The sequence below is a fragment of the Vigna unguiculata genome, chromosome 10 (genome assembly GCF_037176805.1).
Source record: "Vigna unguiculata cultivar grain cowpea cultivar isolate G323 ecotype 2 chromosome 10, ASM3717680v1, whole genome shotgun sequence".
Taxonomy (NCBI): domain Eukaryota; kingdom Viridiplantae; phylum Streptophyta; class Magnoliopsida; order Fabales; family Fabaceae; genus Vigna; species Vigna unguiculata.
In genome coordinates, this window is record NC_140801.1 from 48,201,328 (window position 1) to 48,225,306 (window position 23,979).

The 23,979-nt window shown below is 29.2% G+C and overlaps 1 protein-coding gene and 1 long non-coding RNA gene across 2 annotated transcripts; both read left to right on the forward strand.

Moving 5' to 3' along the window:
- Positions 1 to 17,690: 17,690 nt before the first annotated feature.
- On the forward strand, positions 17,691 to 21,229 carry LOC114167636 (uncharacterized protein At5g41620-like). The gene is made up of 3 exons (XM_028052751.2): positions 17,691 to 18,276; positions 18,985 to 19,107; positions 19,529 to 21,229. The coding sequence occupies exons 1-3, from the start codon at positions 17,887 to 17,889 to the stop codon at positions 20,915 to 20,917; spliced, it is 1,902 nt and encodes a 633-aa protein (XP_027908552.2). The 5' UTR covers positions 17,691 to 17,886; the 3' UTR covers positions 20,918 to 21,229.
- An 815-nt stretch (positions 21,230 to 22,044) lies between these two features.
- On the forward strand, positions 22,045 to 23,479 carry LOC114165723 (uncharacterized). The gene is made up of 3 exons (XR_003599767.2): positions 22,045 to 22,195; positions 22,307 to 22,374; positions 22,518 to 23,479. It is a non-coding gene; the product is annotated as an uncharacterized LOC114165723 (long non-coding RNA).
- The last annotated feature ends 500 nt before the right edge of the window (positions 23,480 to 23,979 follow it).

The following is a 23,979-nucleotide window of genomic DNA, read 5'->3' on the forward strand; positions in this document are numbered from 1 at the left end:
TTTAATTTATAAATTTTCCAGTAATTTTTTTTATGCACCTCTAGAAAGATTATATGTCTTACAAAATATTGCTTAATTTATAGGTTCATTTATGTTCCCGCACCTCACACAGCTGATCGACTTTGCAATGTATTAGTTGATTGTTTGTTCGATTGGAATATTGATACAAAATTGTCTACTATCACTTTAGACAACTACAGCACAAATGATAGCATGATTGAAAAAATTAAGGATAAGTTGAAGTTGGACACACTCATTAAGAAAGGGTCTTTGCTTCATATGCGTTGTTCAGCACATATCCTTAATTTGATTGTGAAAGAAGGGTTAGCCGTCCTAAAAGAAGGGGTGGAAAAAATTCGAGAAAGTGTAGCATATTGGACAGCAACTCCTAAAAGAATGGAAAAATTTGAGGAAACAGCTAGACAATTGCGAATTTCTTTCACTAAAAAGTTAAGTTTGGATTGCCCAACTAGATGGAATTCTACTTACAAGATGCTTGATATTGCCATATGTTATAAGGATGTGGTTTTTAGGTTAAAGCAACGTGAAGCTCAATACACTTCTTTGCCAACTGATATGCAGTGGGAATTTGCAAAGGATGTTTGTCGAAGGCTAAAATTATTTAATGACATCACAGAAATCATTTTTGGCTCCAAATACCCAACTGCCAACATCTTTTTCCCAAAGATTTGTGAGATCAAGATTGCAATAAATGATTGGGTTAAATCTCCTGAGATAACCATTCAAAATATGGCAATACAAATGTTAAAGAAATTTGAAAGTTACTGGAGTGTTATTCATGATATATTGGCAATTGCTTCAGTTTTAGATCCAAGGTACAAGATGAACATGTTAGAATATTATTTTTATAAATTGTATGGTAATGATTTTGATCTGAAACTTAGTAGGATTCGTCAAATGTGCTATGATTTGGTTTTGGAATATCAATCAAAAAAGAATGAAACTTCTTCTTATAAAGCTACATCATTGAAGTTGGGAAAGGATGTTGATAATGATGCGAATGAATTTTTAGAGTTTATGGCAAAAAAGAAAAAATCTAGAACTACAGTTATGAAAACAGAGTTGGATTATTACTTGGAAGAAGATAATTTGCCGGTTACACAAGAATTTGATATCCTATCATGGTGGAAAACAAATGGGTTAAAGTTTCCAACCCTTCAAGCAATTGCAAGGGATGTTTTAGCTATTCCAATAACAACTGTAGCTTCTGAATCTGCTTTTAGTACTGATGGTCAGATATTAACTTCTCACCGTAGTCGACTTCATCATATTACTATAGAGGCTTTGATGTGTACAAGAAGTTGGATATGGAACTCAAACCATCTAGGTAAGTTACTCAAATTTATTAATATTTTTTGTTAGTATTTTTTGTGAATTCTCATCTAATATTCTACATTTGGTGTTTGTAGGTGTTAAAAAATTAAAAGAAAAAGATGTTCTCATGAGTGAAAATGAATCTGATGAAGAAGGTACATTATATTCTAGTAATTAAAATTTTCAATTTCAATTATTATATCATATCTAATTTTTCATTTTTTTTCTATGTGTAGGTGGATCGAATGCAAATGAAACCACTGATCATTTGTAAAATTAATAAATATTTTGGTTATTATAAAATTTTAGTAATGTGTAATTTTTTAGCTTTTATATAATTATTTGAATTTTATTTAGTTGTTGTTTGATACTTTAATTTGAGATTTATACTATTATAATATTTTTCTTAATATTTGACATCATGAAAATCAAAAAGAGTATGTTATTTTAATATTGAATATTTTGATAGTATCATGATTCCGTTGGTGTGATTTTTAAATTTTTTTTATAAAAAATATTTAATTGATATATGGAACAATAAAAAAATGGGTATGTGTATGGGTATAAGAAAATACCGGTTACCCGATGGGGATGGGGATGGGTCAAAAGTTGTATACTCGTTGGGTTTGGGGATGGGGATGGGGATGAATTTTTATTATGGGGATGGGGATGGGATCATGATACCCGTACCCGCCCCGCCCCGTTGCCATCCCTATTTATATGGAACGATTAAAAAATATCTGAAATTAACAATTTTCTATCAGCTAGAAGAAAAAATATATATAATTACATTAAATCATTAATAGATTAATGTAATCCAATATGTTTATCTGACATCAATTATCATAGGAAGTAGTGTAATATATATCATTTTTTGTGTGATGTTAAAAATGTTAATTTTAAGTCTAACAACTTTTGGGTTTTAAAGTGAATTTTATATCCATATATATATATATATATATATATATATATATATATATATATATATATATATATATATATATATTATAAACCGAGTGTATAATTAATCAATGAAGGATTTTAAACACATTCCCACATTAAGATATATACATCTTGAATATAAGACTGGACTTTAGTGAATGGTCTAATAACGAATCAATTACGGACAAATGAAATAATAAGTTTAACAAACAAGAACTATTCCAATAGTGGATGATACAATATGTCCAAAAAACAACATTTTTTAATAGGATACTCTATCTCACTCTCTTGATACCTTATTAAGAAGTGAAATTTTAAGTCAAACTCAATCTTACAAAATTGACTTGTAAAGTAAAATTTGTATATCTTTATATATTATAAATTAGTTTTATCACTAGTTAACGTGAGATTTTTAATATATAACTAATATATTTTTGAAAATTTAAGTCTTATTTTTTCAAAAGTGAATACCAACCGAGAATTTCATATGATATTATATTTATTAATTTAGTATGATTTTATTTTATAACATGTTGAAAAATCTCACCAACCAACATGGATATGAATGTTTCATTAATTTTGTTTCCTAACTTTGAACTTCTCAGCAATGGTAACCTTACATTTTATATCCATAAAAGGTTAAAATACTATATGAAAAAAGAAACATTTAGAATATAGAATAAATAATAGAATAATGATTGATTAATTATATGGTACATCTCCATTTGTGATTCTTGTTTTGCTTTCACTTTAGAGTTGAAATCTAAATAGTTGAGTAGCATGGATAAGGGACAACACTTTCCACAAAGGGTTGATAGATTGGTCAAATCATATGATAGAAGAGTAATGTGCATTCTCTTTTTCTTCAGCCATAACGAAATTTGACACAAAAAGTTGCACATGTTCTCTGTCCACTCTCAACTACCAACAAACAAACATTTATCTACAAACCTTAAACCCTAAAAATGTAAAAGGTGACCAACAAAAATGATGAGTTAAGACTTTTGGTTAATTATTTTTAGTGTTGTTGTCTGTCAAATATTAAAATTTTAATATATTTTTAAAATCAAAATTATATTTATTAGTATATTTTAAAGAAAGTATAAAAAATAGTAAGGAATTTAAATTCGAAAATGAATATTCTTTTATAATTATACTTTTCTCGTATAAAAGACTCATGTCCTTCAACTTTAGGAAACTACTCCTTGTTGAACTTTCTATTCAGTTTCTCTTTGGTCTTTTCCATCATTTTTCCCCTTGAATTGAGAGAACTTCATGATGAGTTTATTAATAGAAACCTAAAACTCCTTTTTCTTTACCCTTTTGGACTAACAATCTTGAATCATTGATACTAAAGTATGAGTGATTTCATAAATGTGCTTTTCTTTAAAGTAGATGATTCACGTTTGGATCCACAATAAGTGATTTGCATGACACGTTTTGTTGTTTTAGAATAATATTTGGTATAAAAATGTTTAAAATTTAATGCATTGCAACTGTAAAGTGGTAGTTGGATATGGTGTCCTTTTCTGTGTGGTACATGACTTGTTCTATTTTTTTAAAAAATGCTTATTTGATAGAAAAATGTCTGAAAACAATTGCATTTGCATCTTTAAAGTGTTTATTATAGTATAATTAAAAAGGTTTGACTTTTCATTCAATGATAATTGTCATACTTCTTTCTGACCTAGCCCTTGATATCTTTAATATTTTCAATTTGGCATATACCCAAACATTTAATTATAATATATTGATAATGTCAATTTTTTATGCTATCATCTAATTATATATGTATATTAAGTATGATAGTTTGTGAAATTTCTGTATCAATTTAAAAATTATACTTAAAATTATTTTCAAGTATTAAATATATATATAAAAAAAACTTTACAGAAGTGAATGAAAATTATACTCTATGTTTTAATTTGGTTTGTTTTAGGTGGCAAATTAAATTCGTCTGTTTCTAAGATGAAGCACATGTGGTCCCTTTGTTAAATATATCATATGCTCCATGATATGTGGATAAAAAATAAAAAAGAATTTTAGGACTGCATATAGAAAGAGGTCAATGAAGAATTTTTTTTTTTTTACTTAAAAAAAAATCTACAATGAAAAAATATTCCAAACTAAAATTGTACGTAGTTTAAATTAAAAAGAAAAATATAAACAAAATTTTAACAATTTAATAATACATAGTTGTATAATTGTATAATATAGCATACATTATTTTTATTGGCCCATGTTTTCATCGAAATCCAAGCCGACTACTACAGAGCCCAAAAAAGCCCATTTTATAATTTTGAATCGTGCTTGTATAACGTGCGGGTTGTAAGAAAATTGTATCTAGTTCTGTGCAATCTAATTATAATGAATTTTTATTTTATTTCTTTCTCAATCTTCTATCTCTGTTTGCTTTTTATGGCTTATGAAAATTTTCCTAGATAAGCTTTAATTACACTCTATGTGGAAATAACTGAGAAGAAAAGAAAAAAAATATATAAAAATAGAAGATGGAATGTGTAATGGTTTAATAGAAGATAAAGGAGGAGAAAGAGAGAGTGAGAAGACTTAATTCAGTTGAATGAGGAATTTCTTTCAATTATAATTATTTCATTAACCTTAGTGGAATTTAATATCACTTAAATGTTAAAGGTCAAATTACTCTTGTGGTCTAAAAATATTGATTAAAATATAATCAATGATCATTGATTTCATCATACTTATATTAAAAACTGAAATAATTAATTTCACTTATTAAAATAATATAAATTAATATAATTTTTTAATAAAAATAAAAATATTCTTTTTATCTTGTAGGTCTACAACTAGGGATGACAACGAGGCGGGGCGGGTACGGGTATCATGATCCCATCCCCATCCCCATAATAAAAATTCATCCCCATCCCCATCCCCAAACCCAACGGGTATACAACTTTTGACCCATCCCCATCCCCACCGGGTAACGGGTATTTTCTTATACCCATACCCATACCCATTTTTTTATTGTTCCATATATCAATTAAATATTTTTTATAAAAAAAATTTAAAAATCACACCAACGGAATCATGATACTATCAAAATATTCAATATTAAAATAACATACTCTTTTTGATTTTCATGATGTCAAATATTAAGAAAAATATTATAATAGTATAAATCTCAAATTAAAGTATCAAATAACAACTAAATAAAATTCAAATAATTATATAAAAGCTAAAAAATTACACATTACTAAAATTTTATAATAACCAAAATATTTATTAATTTTACAAATGATCAGTGGTTTCATTTGCATTCGATCCACCTACACATAGAAAAAAAATGAAAAATTAGATATGATATAATAATTGAAATTGAAAATTTTAATTACTAGAATATAATGTACCTTCTTCATCAGATTCATTTTCACTCATGAGAACATCTTTTTCTTTTAATTTTTTAACACCTACAAACACCAAATGTAGAATATTAGATGAGAATTCACAAAAAATACTAACAAAAAATATTAATAAATTTGAGTAACTTACCTAGATGGTTTGAGTTCCATATCTAACTTCTTGTACACATCAAAGCCTCTATAGTAATATGATTAAGTCGACTACGGTGAGAAGTTAATATCTGACCACCAGTACTAAAAGCAGATTCAGAAGCTACAGTTGTTATTGGAATAGCTAAAACATCCCTTGCAATTGCTTGAAGGGTTGGAAACTTTAACCCATTTGTTTTCCACCATGATAGGATATCAAATTCTTGTGTAACCGGCAAATTATCTTCTTCCAAGTAATAATCCAACTCTGTTTTCATAACTGTAGTTCTAGATTTTTTCTTTTTTGCCATAAACTCTAAAAATTCATTCGCATCATTATCAACATCCTTTCCCAACTCCAATGATGTAGCTCTATAAGAAGAAGTTTCATTCTTTTTTGATTGATATTCCAAAACCAAATCATAGGACATTTGACGAATCCTACTAAGTTTCAGATCAAAATCATTACCATACAATTTATAAAAATAATATTCTAACATGTCCATCTTGTACCTTGGATCTAAAACTGAAGCAATTGCCAATATATCATGAATAACACTCCAGTAACTTTCAAATTTCTTTAACATTTGTATTGCCATATTTTGAATGGTTATATCAGGAGATTTAACCCAATCATTTATTGCAATCTTGATCTCACAAATCTTTGGGAAAAAGATGTTGGCAGTTGGGTATTTTGAGCCAGAAATGATTTCTGTGATGTCATTAAATAATTTTAACCTTCGACAAACATCCTTTGCAAATTCCCACTGCATATCAGTTGGCAAAGAAGTGTATTGAGCTTCACGTTGCTTTAACCTAAAAAATACATCCTTATAACATATGGCAATATCAAGCATCTTGTAAGTAGAATTCCATCTAGTTGGGCAATCCAAACTTAACTTTTTAGTGAAAGAAATTCGCAATTGTCTAGCTGTTTCCTCAAATTTTTCCATTCTTTTAGGAGTTGCTGTCCAATATGCTACACTTTCTCGAATTTTTTCCACCCCTTCTTTTAGGACGGCTAACCCTTCTTTCACAATCAAATTAAGGATATGTGCTGAACAACGCATATGAAGCAAAGACCCTTTCTTAATGAGTGTGTCCAACTTCAACTTATCCTTAATTTTTTCAATCATGCTATCATTTGTGCTGCAGTTGTCTAAAGTGATAGTAGACAATTTTGTATCAATATTCCAATCGAATAAACAATCAACTAATACATTGCAAAGTCGATCAGCTGTGTGAGGTGCGGGAACATAAATGAACCTATAAATTAAGCAATATTTTGTAAGACATATAATCTTTCTAGAGGTGCATAAAAAAAATTACTGGAAAATTTATAAATTAAAAAAGGTGTACCTCAAAATTATATTTTGCAATGTCCAATTGTCATCAATATAGTGAGCTGTGATAGACATATACCCTTTCTTTTGATTGCTTGCAGTCCACATATCCGATGTAATTGCTATTCTTCCTTTATTTGTATCTATCAACTTCATAACAACTTGTTTTTCATGTTCATAGATGCCGAATATCTCTTTCTTTATCGTATTTCGTGAAGGAAGTTGAAATAATGGTTGAATTGTTGTCACGAATCTAATAAAACCAATATGGTCCACTATTGACAATGGATATTCATGCAATATAATCATTGTTGCAAGTTCCCTCTTGGCATTTTCTTCATTATAAGCTCCACAAGCCAATTCCTTTTTGCCACTTGAAATCTTAGAAAAAAGTGTTTTTTGTCCCCCTTTTCCTTTTGCTAAAGCCTTCTTTTGAATACATATGTTTGTATGATGGTGCAAGTGCTTTGTTCCATTCTTTGTTTCTCCACCAAGCAGTTTCTTGCAATAGTTACATTTAGCTTTGTATTTTCCATCAACTTTTATCTTTTCAAAGTGTTCCCACACAACACTTTTCAATTTCCCTTTCTCAGGCTCTACTTGTGTTGTTGAATGTATTTCATCATGAACTTCTGAAGGTGTTTGCGTAGATGGATTCGATGGAGATTGACTGTCATTATTGGAACTTTGAAAGGGAGTTGGTTGTTGTGAACACTGTGGTGGACTTGGTACCTGCAAATCTTGATCTCCTATGCTCATTTTCTCTAGAAACTAACATACGTAACAAAAAAAAATCAAACAAAGTAAAAAGGTTAATTTCTTTTTTAACAAAATATAAAACGAAATAGCACAAATAACAAAATTAAATTAATAATAATTCAAATTTAAACATAGATTCTTCATCTTTTGATCTTGAATTAAATTAAGGATTTATGCAATTGAGCACTTAAAATTGAGAATTAAACATTATCATGAAACAAAAAATAAATAATAAATAAAATTATCATAAAGGAGTAAAGATAATTAAATGTGTGACCCAAATTTGAGAATATCCATTTGAACATAACATAACGAAAAAAGAAATGTATAATTAAGATTATGATAAAAGGAAAAGTACCTTGAAGATCTGCTTAAACCTTAAAGAACAAGCCAAACAATTAAAAGAGAGTAAAAAAGTGTATAACTAAAGTAACAATAAGAGTCAAACATTTTCATGAAAATAAATAAATAAATAAAGATAATCAAATGTGTAACCTAAAAATTATTTCATAGAATGAAATTGAGGAACACCTATTTAAACATAACCATGTACAGAGAGTAAAAATTATGTAATAAGAAGAAGAAAAATTACCTTCAAAATTAAATCTTGAAAAACAAACCAGACAATTGAGAGAGTAAACAAAGTGTATAACAAAAAACAAAGAGAATGAGAAATATGTTATATATATATATATATATATATATATATATATATATTATATTATATTATATATTATATTACTATGTATATATATATTATATGTGTGGATATCTTATGTTTATATATATATATATATATATATATATATAATTATTTATATATATTATATTATATTATATATTATATTATTATTACTATGTATATATATTATATGTGTGGATATCTTATGTTTATATATATATATATATATATATATATATATATATATATATATATATATTTATTTATAGATATATATTTATTTTAAGTATATATTATATTATATTATATAATAATATAAATATAATAATATATATTATATTATTATGTATATATATTATATGTATATGCGTAGATATTTTATGCTTTTATATATATATATATATATATATATATATATATATATATATATATATATATATATATATATATATATATTTCTTTTAAATTTTTATAAATTTGTAATGTTATAAATTTGTTTATAAAAGATCTCACTAGTTAAATGATTAATTTGTTTTATACGTATATATTATATATATTATATTATATTATTATGTATATATATTATATGTATATTATATTATATTATATTACATGTATATATATATATATATATATATATATATATATATATATATATATATATATATATATATATATATATATATATATATATATATATATATATATATATATATATATATATATATATATATATATATATATATATATATATATATATATATAAAAGTATATTTTATTTATATGTATATATACTATACTATATTATATTATATTATATTATATTATATTATATTTTATGTGTAAATATATTATTTATTTATATATATTTTTTAGATTATTTAATAAATTATAAATAGTTTAGTAATTTAAGCGGGGACGGGTATTTGGGCGGGTATATATATATCCCCATCCCCATCCCCAGTTGAAAATTTCGGGTATTACCCATACCCATACCCATACCCAGTCAAAGCGGGGATTCCCCGTCAAAACGGTGACGGGTTCGGGTGATACCCACGGGCACGGGTTTATTTGCCATCTCTATCTACAACCGTTTTCTAAATACAAAACTAACATTTTAGAAATTATAAGAGAGGTCTCAAATTCATATTTTAATTTTCTTTTTAAAATTTGAGATGTTTAATACTTTATTACTTATAGTTAATATAGTGAGTTGTTTACTTTTTTTATTTTTCATTTATTAATTACTATGTTAATTTATGTTTTTTCTTAATTGTTTAATTATATTTTAATTTTTAATAATATTAAGATGTAAAATGAAAGAGAAATATTTTAAAAAATAAGAACTGGTACTACAACAACGTTAAAATTGTTTTATTATTTAATTATTTTCTATTTTTTATGCGCATCAAATAAATGATCAAATAGAGTTATATAGCACTTATTAACAATAAAGTCAAAATCAATATTTAAATCTAAATCATAAAATGATTCCACCATTTTACATTATATTTATGAGTCAGATCCCACACACAATCGTAATACAATAGAAGGATAAGTTCGTCGTTGTTCATTTTTTTTCAAATTTTATAATGCACTATTTGTTCATATTCTTTAGTCAACAAATTCAACTTAAATTAAATCTAAACCTAACTAAAAGTTTATGTAATTAAAAATTTACATTCTTATATGTGTTATATGTGTTGTTAGTCACACAACCACCTTTCATCTAACCAAGTTAAATTAAATATTAATATAATTAAAATTATTTTTTAATTATAAATTAATACATCTAAAATCTAGCTTCAACACACCACAAAACACTGTTTAATTAATGTATAATACAAATATAATTTTTAATTTTAGGGTCACAATTTTTTATAAATAGAAAGCATAATAATAACGTTAGAATTTATTAATTATAACATTAATATTAATTATTATTGTATAAAAACACGTAATAACGTTGTTATTTATTATTTATTAAATAAAGAAATTTATATTAATGTTATTTATAAACATTAAACATATTTTTTCTTTTGATATAAGTTTTTCATTAAATTTTTTGAGAATAATGAATAAAGTTTATTAAATTTTAATATATGCATTATTATCATTTATTTTTCCTTTGTTATTTTATTTTAATTATTTTTGTATTCTCGTATTTTAATATATTAATTATTTTCATACATGTTATTTAAAATCTTAAAAGATAAAATATGATTAATTTATACAATAAAAATCCAATAATTATTTTATTGGTAAAGCATTTGCTTACTTTACTAACACTTAAGGACTAAAAATTCTTTCATATATTCTTTTGTTTTTTCTCAATAACATGAAAATATTCAGAGACTAAAAAGGTACATGGTACTCTTTTAGTTTTTCTTTAAATTGGTAAAGAGATTAATTTTATTTCAATATACATGTGTTTATATATATATATATATATATATATATATATATATATTATGTTTTTATAAATGTATTATGATCTCACAATTTAAGGTTAAATGAATCTTTTATGATTTTAATCTAAATTTTGATTTTAACTATCTTGCTTATGATATTTTTTTTTCTTTAAATAAAGTAAAACTACATTAATGATTATTGAGGTTAAAATTCATTTAATGTCACAATTAATTATGAATAAAGTAATATAATTGATTAAATTAAAATAATGCTATATGACATCTTTATGTGATTTTTAATACTTGATGTGAATTTTAACCTCTTAAAATTTTAAATAAATGATATTATTCCCCACTTTTAAAGTTTTTTTGTTCTAATTTTAAATCATCCGTAATCTTTAACAAAAAATATTTAATAAAAATGTGAATTTTAATCAAAATAATAGTATAACATTTATATAAAATTAAATTTTGTTTCAATTTGAAGAGGAACCAAATTGTTCAATTTCAAAAGAATATGAGACTGGATTGAAAAAAATAACGAATATCAGGTTCAAATTGTGAACTTTAATGAAACTAGTAGTATAATATTTATATAAAAATTAAAATATTTATCTCAATTTGGAGAGGAATAAAATTGTTCCTTTTTTAAAAGAAAATTGGAACTGAATTGAAAAAAAAAATATAATGAATATCAAAACCAAATTGAATATAAAAAACTTATCCTGACAGGTGGCACAAAATTGCCTTGATACGTAAACATTTTTTTTAAAATAAATTATAAAGAAAAAAGTCCAAAAAAGTCATAAAATGACACGTGACTCGATATTATCTTGACACATGAACTCTTTTTAAATAAAATAACACAATAAAAAAATAAAAATAAAAAACACAAAAATAATGTGTAACCGTCATTGTTCATCTGCGGTTAATGATTTAAACAGTATTAGCTAAAAAAATTAAATTAAAGAAAAATTGACGATATTAGAATCGAACCGAAAAAAATAATTATTAAAATGAAATTAGAAAAACTGAATGAAAATTATAATTAAATTGATGATAAGTCTAATATTTATAATACATATTTAATATAAGAAAAGAAATAGGTAAATGTTGTCCGTACAATCTACAAAATACACTAAAAGAAATTGTTTTTAGGTATTAAATTATTGGCTAGGTTCACACAATTAGTCACGAAGTAAAGACTAAATTAAAATCTAAATTCAAAATAGAATTCATAGAATCATGGATTAAATATATTTTTGTCCTTTAACTTTTAGAGAATTTTGGAATTAGTTCATTTCGAAACTTTAGACCAATTTAGTATTTCATCTCTCGAAACACGTGGATTTAGTTCTTTTAATCAAATTTTATTAAGTTTATTTGACATTTCAAGCATGTTTCATAATAGTATTTGACTTAACATTAAAACAAAGATGTGTCAAACAATATAAACAACTCAAATATAATCCTGAAACGTGTACGAAACATCAAATCAACCTAACAAAATTTGATTAAAAAGACTAAATCCATGTATTTCGAAAGATGAAGGACTAAATTGGTCTAAAATTTTAAAATAGACTAATTCCAAAATTCACTAAAAGTTAAGGAACCAAAACATATTTAATCCTAGAATCAATCATAAACCTGTTATAGTATTTCTCATTTTCTAAAATAGTTTCTACTAATAATTTAATATATATATTTTTTCTCTAAATCGATTTTTGATCAATGAGATTTTGCAGTGTTATATAAAAAAAAATCTCTTTTACATAATAAATTTTAGGAGGAAAAAAATAAAAAGAATTCACCCCTTCACTATTTTCGTCCAATCAAAAGCAATATAAACAAAAGCAATGTAAAGTAAGTTGATGTGAAGTAAAAATAAACGAATACATCTATATTTAAGGTGTATTCTAATCTTAAAAAAAATAGATTATTTTACTTTTTGTAATAAACATAGAGGCTCCGGTGCATATATTTAAAATAAAAAACATTTCTTTTTAGAGAAGTATGACACCGCTAAAATAGAACTAATTTATTATATATAAATGAGTGTAAAATTTATTTTAAGGTTTTATATAATTAAATTAAATTTAAAATCAACTTTTTAACATTATATAAAAGTTATAAGTTAAAGTTAATTGTAGTAAAATTTGTTGTTTACTAGGTTTATTATTTCACTCGCTATCGGACCAATTAACCTCATGTTACAAGTAGGTTTTACAAAGATGAGTTAAACTTAAAATATTCTTCTTAACACCTTCCATGCAACATGATTGGAGATTGGTTCACCAAATAAGAATTTGTGCTACTTTGGCTTACAAGTTAGTTTTATTGGGTTGAATTAAGTTTTAAATTCACATCTTAACACGATATAAGAGTTATGAGTTAAAGTTTATTGTAACAAAATTTGTTAATTTGTTATTTATTAGGCCTATCGTTTCACTCGGTATTGGGCCACTAAATCTCACCTTACAAATAATTTTTATAGGATTGAGTTAGACTTAAAATCCAAGTCATAACACCTTCCATGCAACATGATTGAGGATTGCTTCACCAAATAAGAACGTGTGCTACTTTGGGAGAAAGTTACAACAAATTGGTCCTTACTTGAGTGTAACGTTTGCTCATATGCGGACATGTGATGTGCTTGAAAGTGGTTTCTGGGGACATTGGTTACATCTTACTTTATGCATGGACCCTTATGGCATTATTTTGGAGTGATTGCTGCATTTTATCTGATTTTATGATATGCCAATAACAGAATCTTGTGAACCTTCATAGCTTCAATAGGTCTCTCTTTTCGGAAACCACAGTAAAATTTTGAAAAGTTAGAGGTTGCTTTCAGTCCCTCTTGCATGCTTCTCTACACTCTTTTGCCTTAAATTTTTTGTTGGTTCTATTCTCCAAACACTACACATGTTACTTCTTGTCCAAACCAATTGCTGTCTGTGACATCTGTATATGGAACATCATAGAGCTAAAGTGAAAAATATGGTTGTGTTGAGTAGCTTTGCTGTTCTTGTCGGGGATCTTTAATTACATCTTGCAGATGTTTTCTATGATGTGAACGTTTAGAAGTTTGATTTGTTTTAGTGTTCGGCTTGTGAAATCGAAAGCTTAATGGTGAATGGCATGGCATTGATAATGACTGAATATGTTTCAGAATTGGAACCAATGGAATGTGTTTTATTTTCTAGCTAGATGTTTCTTTTGTAGATATGCTCCTTTCATGCACTTTGGATTCTTAGACATTATAAAAGACAGGTCAATCTATGGTCAATTAATGTAACAGTATGTGCTCATTTTAACTTTTTTTCTCAGATGTTGTCTTTTGCTTTTGACCTTACATTATGTTTCGATCTTCAATCATCATGATGCATGTGAAAAGTATCCAGCTATAACCATCTATGTCTTTCATTACATGGTTTATGGTAAATGGAATAATGAAATCATGTGCCTTCTAATCTATATGAAATGGTGGTTCATAAGTGAGTTTTTAAAAAGGTTAACTTAGTTTGCTCTTAGTGTGGTACTTTTCTTGTAATTAAATACTCTGTGTTAAGAATCCAAACGTGAATTTAAGTCCTACATCGATTAGAGATGAGAAAGTACAACGTTATATAAGAATGAAGACAAATAAATCTATGATCTCATTGGTATTGTATGTTCTCACTGTATCTCATTCTCTTGGACCTAACACTTTGCTATATCGAAAGAAAGAAGAAAAGCACATTAAGTAAGAGTGCGATAATGTTGGTGAGTTCCTGATAAAGCTTGGCAGTGTGGAGAGTAAGGGGAACATTGAAAAATGGCAAGTGCATTACAACACCAGAGAACATTACCTGTGAATGTTGGAGATATAAAAAGCGATGTTGTTAATGTGAATGTTGGAGAACGAAAAGCAGTTAAAATAATAGTGTTGTGGTCCCACGATGAAATTAAGTGTTGGGAGTTAGTAATAAATGCAAGTATCCAATTAGATGCATAGACATACATAGGTGTGGTGGCAATACTACTGTTCAATTAACTCTCTTGGATGGTAACCTTGGATTGTCATTGATGTTGATTGAATGACAGAAAAATAGGGTAAGTTTGCGTAAGGTCTACCTACAAGGACACACAACCCTTTTATGAATTGTCAATTTTTTATACACGCTTTGTATCTATGATACACAATACTTCAATTTAGATCATTTGTTCGATGTGTTTGATATGTATATCTATTTAATATTTTAAGAAATTTTACAAATATTTATTAAAGAAATATCTATTTTATATAATAATAATATTTTTATAATAATAATAATTTATAATTTCTTATATTAATAATATATATAATTTAAATTTAAATTTATACAATAATAATCTTATATAATCTTATATTTATTATGTTATTCAAAATTATTATATATATATATATATATATATATATATATATATCGTATTATATATCATATATGAGCTTCATAAGTTTTTGTATAACACAATTAAATAAGATTATCATAAATTAATTTTATCTTTGTTTTAGATTTTTATTGTGCAACGTGAATCCTATTCAAGAAGATGGATTTGCGAGTTGAAGTTATGCTTGAATTAATTAATATAAATGGTGGAAATGCAAGGAAAAATAGAAAGCGATATTTCTCAATTTTGAAGAGAAAGGTAGGGAAAACAACCTAATTGGCAATGCAATATCCAAATTAGAAAACAACGTAATTAGTTTTTTTTTCTCACATGCAATATACAGTTAGTTTAACTTTTATCACATGCACCTAATTATTTACGTTTCCTTCCAACTAAAAAACAAAAATAATGTTTTGAAAAACTAATTATTGTCTTAATTAAAAAGAAAATTAAACAGAAAAAAACTTAGTTAAAATTTTTAAATGAATGGTATCCTTGTTTCATCAAGTAAAACATATTTTTAATTTCTGTCAATCACATTTTATTTAAATTTAATTTTTCTTTTAAACAATAATTCATATTTTATTTCAACATAATTTAAACTAATTATATTTCTTTTTAAATCAATTTTAAACACAAGAGTGAAATTGTAATTTTATAATTTTATCAATTTTTTTTTTTAATTTATCACACCCAAACTATCGACAATTTTTTCTTCACTTATTTTCGGTTTCAATTTTCTTTCCCTTAACAAAACAATATTACTTTCTAAATTATTTCTCCTCAAATCCATATTTTTTACTCCTTCAAACTCACGCCTAAGACCAAACAATGACTTCAAGGACTGATTTCAATTGTAATAATTATTTACTTTTAACGAAATTTTACAATTTTTTTTTTTGTGAAAAACAGTCTTGAATAATTAGACAATGAAATTGTCTTTCTAAGTATTTAAGAGAGTAATTTGACAATAGTGGGTATGTTCTAAGTGGTTATGAATAGAACATTATGCATGGGCTTTTTGATCATAAGAAAATAAAGAAGAAGTTGAAGAAATTGGTGAAGCTAAACATTATGGGTAGGTGGACCACAATCTCCCTTTTGTTCATAGCTCGATGATTATGAGGATCATGAGGACCATATGTAACGTTGTGGACCCAAATTTGAGGACCATGTGTGTCTATCTTAAGCCCAAAATCGGTGTAGTGAATAGGACAAGACAAAATGAATCCAAAGACCTAAAAACTTTCAATCTTTCTTATGTCAAACGTTTTGGTCATAATTGCATGCATAAACATAGTCTTGAACAAATCCAAACACCCCCAATCATCTTCTACATTCCTTGCTATATAGCTTAAGCTTAGGTTAGCTTAGCATGAAAGAAAGCAAAATGAAAAATTCAAAATTGGATCTTGTCCCCTTTTTTTCGCTTCTTTTCTCTGTCCACTCCTTTTTAGCTCACGACATGTTTGAGGTTTGGAAGGACAACCACCTTACAGAAAAAATTCAGATATAAACGAGGAATGTAATCATCATTATAACTAGACTGTAGTTTCAATCCACTTTTATTTTAATTTAGCATCCTAGGACATAAATAAAATTGTAATCATCAGGCTTATTGATTGTTATAATAATAATAATTTAAAAACTATATTATCTTTAATTTCTTAGTTGTATAATTTTTTCTACAAGGAAAATATTTATTAAATTTATATCTTACTTGTTAAAATGTTTTTTTACCACTTCCTAACACTTCAAGAAAGAAAGTGCTATTTTTTGAGTATTTAAGAAAACAGATATATATGTCATAGGATTCGAAAATAAAAGATGTTCAGCACATGAGGCCTATGGAGAAGGGGATTTATAATTGAGTCACCATTAACCAAGATTGCAATTTTTCATGTACCTATTTGGAATATTCAATTAATAATTCTTCTCAATTGAAATAAATACCTAACCACTCTACTTGCAGTACTTTCTTTTTTCTTCTTTTATATATATATATTCCCTTTCGATCATCCAAATGAATCAAATTTTCCAATAAGAATTCATGGTTAAGAAAATTTAGAAATATTTCATACTATTAACTTATATAATTACAGAAAAAATATATTCTAAGATATTTGTTCTAAGAAAAATTAAAGACATGACATAAACAATTTGACAGAGAGGGGACAAAGGTAGCCAAAACAAGGAAGTTGGAGATAAGAACTGAATGACAGTGGACCCAACATGGAAACAACTGCTGAGGTGGCTAAATTTTTGAGAGAACTTAACTAAGGTAACTTTGTTCAAGAAAACTGCAGAGAAGAAGAAGACACAGAAAGAAACATTGTCAACTCCAGAAAAAAAAAAGGAAAGAAAAAAAGCAGTGTAATCAAACTGTTAGAGGAGGCAGAGAGAGAAAGAGATCAAGAAAAAGGAAAAAAAATGGGCTTTAAAATTTGAACATCGAAGAGAGAGAAAGAGTGTGTGCAATGGAGAGGAGAGAGGATAAAAGAGGTGGATTAATGGTGGAAAAGTTGAGGGAAGGGGTTTTGGTGGGGAAAAAGGGAGGGCCTAGTACTCCACCACCCACATGGAGACTTGAGCTTCCATCGCAGTACAATGGCAGTGACAACGTTCAAGAGTTTCTAAATTTTCCAACTTCTTCTTCTCTTTCGGCCAGAAAGCTCTGTGCCAACCTCTGGGAACTTCTGCCCCACCAACAGCAACACACCCCACCTGTCAAAATGAACAAGCTTGGCACCAACCTCAGCCGCCGCCGCCGTAACCGCCGCCGTCTCCGCCACCCTAAGGACACAGCTTCCGAAGTGAACAACACCCAATTGGCTGAGCCTCCAGACACTCCTTCCGGTTCTGATCAGGTTTTCTGTTAATTTATGTGAATGCTTATTTTGTTTCCCTTACAAAAGGGAAAAAATTGTCCATTCTTTCCTATTTAACCACTTGTTTTGCACTTGTGAGCTCTACCTAGTTGTATATTGTTTGGAAAGTTGTGTTTTTTTTTTTTTGTTTCCCATGTATGATGTTCTTGGTGCTGGTTCGGAAGTGGTGTCTTGAGGAATTTCTAGCCTTGTCTTTTGTTGTTTGTTGCTGACTTTAACTTCATCACCTCTTGTGGTTGAACAAGATCTTGCTCTCTTTGTAATCTGATTTGGTGGGTAGGGTGTCCCATCTGTTCCACTTAGTTCCATTACACACACACATGTGGCTAACTTTTTTGTTTAAAGTATTATTTTACTAAGTTTCCCCCATCATCTTGTTAACCTCCTTTCTTGATGGCTTAAAAAGGGAAATTTCAGTTAAAATTTGGTAATGGGTTTGGTTTATAACTTTTTTGTGTAGGTTCAAACAAGTGGATTGTTTATCTAAATCTTTTCTCATAAATCAACTCATTATTGTCTTAGATGTGCAATTTCATAGCGCAGCTAGGCTAGATCATATACTAACTAGAAACTTTTCAGGAAGATTGTTAAATTTGTCCATATAATTGCATTCCTACATTCTTCAGTAGGTTAGGGTATGATAAATGAAATTTCTTTCACTGACCGTGACCTTGTACCTTATTGCAGCCAGCATCATCCAGTAGTTCAAGATCTGTTGCAGCATCATTTGTTCGACACCGTACATCAGTAAGAAATGGCTGTGATTTACAGCCTGCATCCCCTGCTTGTTACAGTAGTAGCTCAGAGGAAGTAAGCATATTTTAATCAACTTCAATCTTCTGCATTTCATGTTATGTTTTCATTGTTCTAAAATTTTTATTACTTGGCATGGTACGAGTTTTGCAGTTTGTAGCTTTTAAAATATTGCCACAGATGAGTTTTTAAGGGTGCTGACAATTTTGCATCTCATCTGTTTGCGTAATTGCGTTTTTCTTTGTAGGGAACATTGATTCTTAATTCTGGGGTGTTAGCTCAGTTATATAGGAACATTACTTTTTATGATTGTACCGTGAAACATTTTTCCTAAGAGCAGAATTTGTAAAATCTAGTAGTAACAAAGCAGGAAACAGAAATATTATACATCATATAATAGAAGACATTCTGGTTGTATGTGTATGTCAATAGTGTAACATCTCTTAGAAATGATGCAAATGCTATTTTCTTAAAACAGGCAGCATCATATACATGTGCAGTAACCCCCAAAAGCTCGGTAGATTTCAAAGGTAGGAATGAAGAGTCAAGGTACAACCTTAAAACATCCACAGAATTACTTAAGGTACTCAACCGTATTTGGAGCCTTGAAGAACAGCAGGCATCAAGCATGTCAGTGGTGAAAACTTTGAAAACTGAACTAGACCGCTCTCAGGCACGGATAAAGGAGTTGACACGAGACAAGCAGATGAATAGGCAAGAAATGCAGAACTTAATACAGCAGCTGACAGTGGACAAACTTATTAGGAAGAACAAAGAACATGGTAGAATTAAAGCTGCTGTTCAATCAATCAAGGAGGAGCTAGAAGATGAGAGGAGGTTAAGGCAGCATTCTGAAAGCCTGCATAGGAAACTGGCTAGGGAAATTTCTGAAGTGAAGTCTTCCTTCTCTGGTTGTTTGAGAAATCTTGAAAGAGAGAGAAAAGCTAGGATTCTTTTGGAGAATCTGTGTGATGAGTTTGCCAAAGGAATACGAGATTATGAACAAGAGGTACATTCTCTTAGGAGGAGTTCTGAGAAGGGTCAGATTCAGGTTAAAGGGAATAATAATAATAATAATAGCCTTGATAGGCTTATACTTCATATTTCAGAAGCTTGGCTTGATGAGCGCATGCAGATGAAGCTGGCTCAATCTGACAGTGATCTCATAGAGAGAAATTCAATTGTTGACAAGTTAGGTTTTGATATTGAGACATTCCTTCATGCTAGAAGATCAGTTGATTTGAAAAAATATGGTTACTCCTCACCAAAGGAGCTCACTGAGATTCACCCTTGTGAGCATTCATTGGAGGGTGGAAGTGCACCTCAAAATATGGGTCTGGAAGATTCCATTGATGACTTTTTTGAACCAAAAAGGGCTAATGGTGAAGGACTTCACAAACTTAGTTCAAGCCTGCAATCAAACATGGACAAGAACATGTCATATGATACTGAGAGATTTTTTGTGCATAGGAAATCAAGTGAAATGGGAGAAGACAACATTGCTCTACTGAATGAAGATGCAAAACATGATCAACAAGAGAGTGATAGACCCTGGATCCTGAGAATGAACTCAAGTCACCGGCCAGATATTCTGGTTGGAAACAGTTCCTTGTCATCAGAGGGTGATAAGATTTATCCTGATAGTATTTGCAAGGAAGATTATTCTGTCCACTCTGCAGTTACAACTACTGGTAGTCCTGGAAAACTGTGGAAACCTAAGTTTTCTGTTTCAGATTATGACAAGCCTGAATCTTGTTCTTCCAAATTGCCTGCGGGAGTAAAGGAAAACACATTGATGGCAAAACTCCTCGAAGCAAGATTAGAGGCACAGAGATCTCGCTGTAGAGCCAGCAAAAGCACTTCTTGATGAACTAGAGAAGTTAAGAATGTGGAAATGGGAAATATGAAACAGTGGAAATGGTTATTACAGTAGGACCTTTCATATAATTCCAGTAGCCATCTTTTACCTTGAATAATGTTTAGCTTTGTACATGGTCGAATGAAAATCAGTGTTGTATCCATTATCTGTAAAAGATATTTGATCTCACTGTGCCTACCAAGTGCTGGTGAGTACTACCAGTGATTTGGAATATATGTTGAATTGACCTTATTTTCCAAAATTCTGCTACATAAACTCATGATTATGATGATATTGAATAACAATCCTATGTGTAGAAAATCAGAGATCATAACTTTTATTTACTTATTTTTAACTGATTATTATCAAATTGTTGTGTTTGACTGTTATAAAAAATATGATAACATAGTTTCTTTCTCTGTAGGTTTTTATGGTTGGTATCGGTTTGCAATTGCATTTATTTGCACAAGTGCCATTCAGGATTAGCTTGAAAATTTTCAGTTCTTGTCAACAATGAATTACCGATATTTGATTTTGACAAAGAACCATCTAGAAAATTCATCTTGTTCTTTAATGTTGGAGCTACCCCCTTAAAACTAAATTAATCCAGTTTTTCACTTATTTTTAACTCTTCTTCTCAGTGCTATATGAAACTCTTTCATCTTTTCAATCCTAAAACACTTAAGTTCCCTACATTAACAAATTATGGCCTTATGGTCATATTAATACTATATTTTAATATTTCAGGGTAATATCTAGTAATAATATTTATTTATTTTTTAAATTAGTCCCTGACGTGTCGAAAGAAGGACAAGTTGTGAAACAAAGACTTGGCAATGGACGACAATAGAGGAGGCTACTTCTTTCTACGTCAAAGGAGCAAAAATGCTTGTTCGGGACGAATTCAAACATGGAAGATTTGAAGAAGAAGGATTTATATGAGAGAAATTTCATAAATTAGAGATTAGGATTAATTCATAATTAAATATTTAAAGAGGAAAACACGAATTAAAATTTTTAAGTGAGTAAATTTTATTATTTTAACCACAAACTGTAAGGTCCATTAAAATCTTGTTTATGTAATTCTGCCCTAAAGTAAAGGACTGCCTCTTGTAATTGGGCATAGGGTTGGCCCAAGTGATAAAAACTAAACCCTAAGTTTCCCTAACACACTCACTCTCACTCTTCACAGAATCAGCCGCCACGCCTTCTACTCCGAGAGAGAGCTCTGCTAGGGTTCAGCCGCTTTTTCGCATCCAGTGGGCTCGAACTAATTTTTCGCTTCTCGTAAGTCCATTCCAACTCGTGCTCGTACTTCCTTCGGTGTTTCTTCATGTTTGTTTTTAGCTAGGATTCCGTACTGAGCTTATCTTGTGATCTGCTCCGTTGTTTTTCCAGTTCCTAAGCATGCCCTAGAGCCGTGGTGTCCGTGGTTGCTGTTGAGTTCCTGTACTAGCATATTCCAGGTAAGGGAAGCTAGAACCCCCTTGTTTGGTGTGTTTGTGATGTGTGTATTGTTGATTTAATGATTTTTTTTGAGTTGATATACTGCCATGGATGTTTGGACTGACTGGTTTTCTTGTTTGGGATATGTTTATGTGCGTTGCAGGCGTGAACAGTGGCAAACACTGATAATCTCGCCCAAGCGACCTCACTTCGCTCAGGCGAGATGAGCAGAGGCTCGCCCAGGGCTTTCTGCGCGAGTTGTCGCCCAGGCGACTAAAACTCGTTTTGAGCGAGCAGATGTCTCGCTTAGGCGAAGGGGATCTCGCCTAAGCGAGATTGTGCAGGGGCTACTGTTCTTCAGGTCGAGCTCTCGCCTAGGCGGAGGGGAACTCGCCTGAGCCAGAGTCATTCTCGCTTGAGCGAGACCCTCCAGCCTGAGCGAGGAGCTGGGCGAGGTTGCGTCCTGATGCATGTGGTCACAAATTTGGCATGAGCAACAATGGACATTGATGGTTGGTAAACCAGTGGCATGGTGTTGGTATGAGAGGAAACATTTTACTCATGATTGGTTATGGATGTTGGTATGAAATTTATGTGTAATGTATGTGTAAATTCTTGGCTACTTATATATGTTGGTCCGTGTCAGTGCGTAATTCCTTGGAGTCTCTAGGTGAGACTTTCAGGGTCGCGCTTCAGTGGTCGGGACGTAATTCCATGGCCCCTGTTAGTGGGTGTCCATGGTGGTGCCCCATCTATATGGTCTGGTAAGGATTCAAGGTAAGGTTGCATCCTAACACTCTAAGGAGTCAGTTAGTCTCACTTAGAGCGGACTGACTCTTGTGGTGAGAGTAGCAGGAGGCCCGAAATTCATTAAGGGCTAACCTTGTGGTGAGGGAAAAATGATTCATTATAACACTTGTAACACATAGCTCATGGGTGAGTAGTTCGGGGGTGAGCAGAGGTATCCACCACAAGTGCAAGCATCCGCTGAATCCGACCGGGCTATATGTATGTCCGGATGAGTCGAGTCAAGTCTTGGTGTATTGTTTGGAAGGTCGTAACATGCTTGCGTGATGTATGCATAATGAACTGTGAATATGTATATGATTTTATTAATGAAATGGTTTTGGCTGCATAGTCCATCTGGATTGGAGCTGATGTTTTTTTTTTGTTGGGCTTTTGCTTAGGGCCACGGCCCATGTATTCCATTGACTTGTGACCTCTTCATGTTCCCTTTTACTTTATAACTGGGTTTTTCCTGTGGCACCGTGGTGTGCCTTATGTGATAAAGAGTGAGTTTAAACTTTAGGACTGCGCTAAGATATTATTCTAGTGTAACGCTTCTTTAATTACGTTATTAATTAAATGGAGTGTTACACAAACTATAATACAGTATTGTAAAATATAGTAATAGCATATTTTTATTATGATATTCATTATCATAAAGAAATAAGTTATTTAGCGGAACATAAAGAAATTTTCTATATAAGTTTTTTACGTTTTTTTTTAATTTAAATGTTTTTCTTATATAAAATTTATTAATATATGAACAAAAATTATATAAGGTACACGTCTTAATTTGAATGTTATGTTTGAAATAATATATATATATATATATATATATA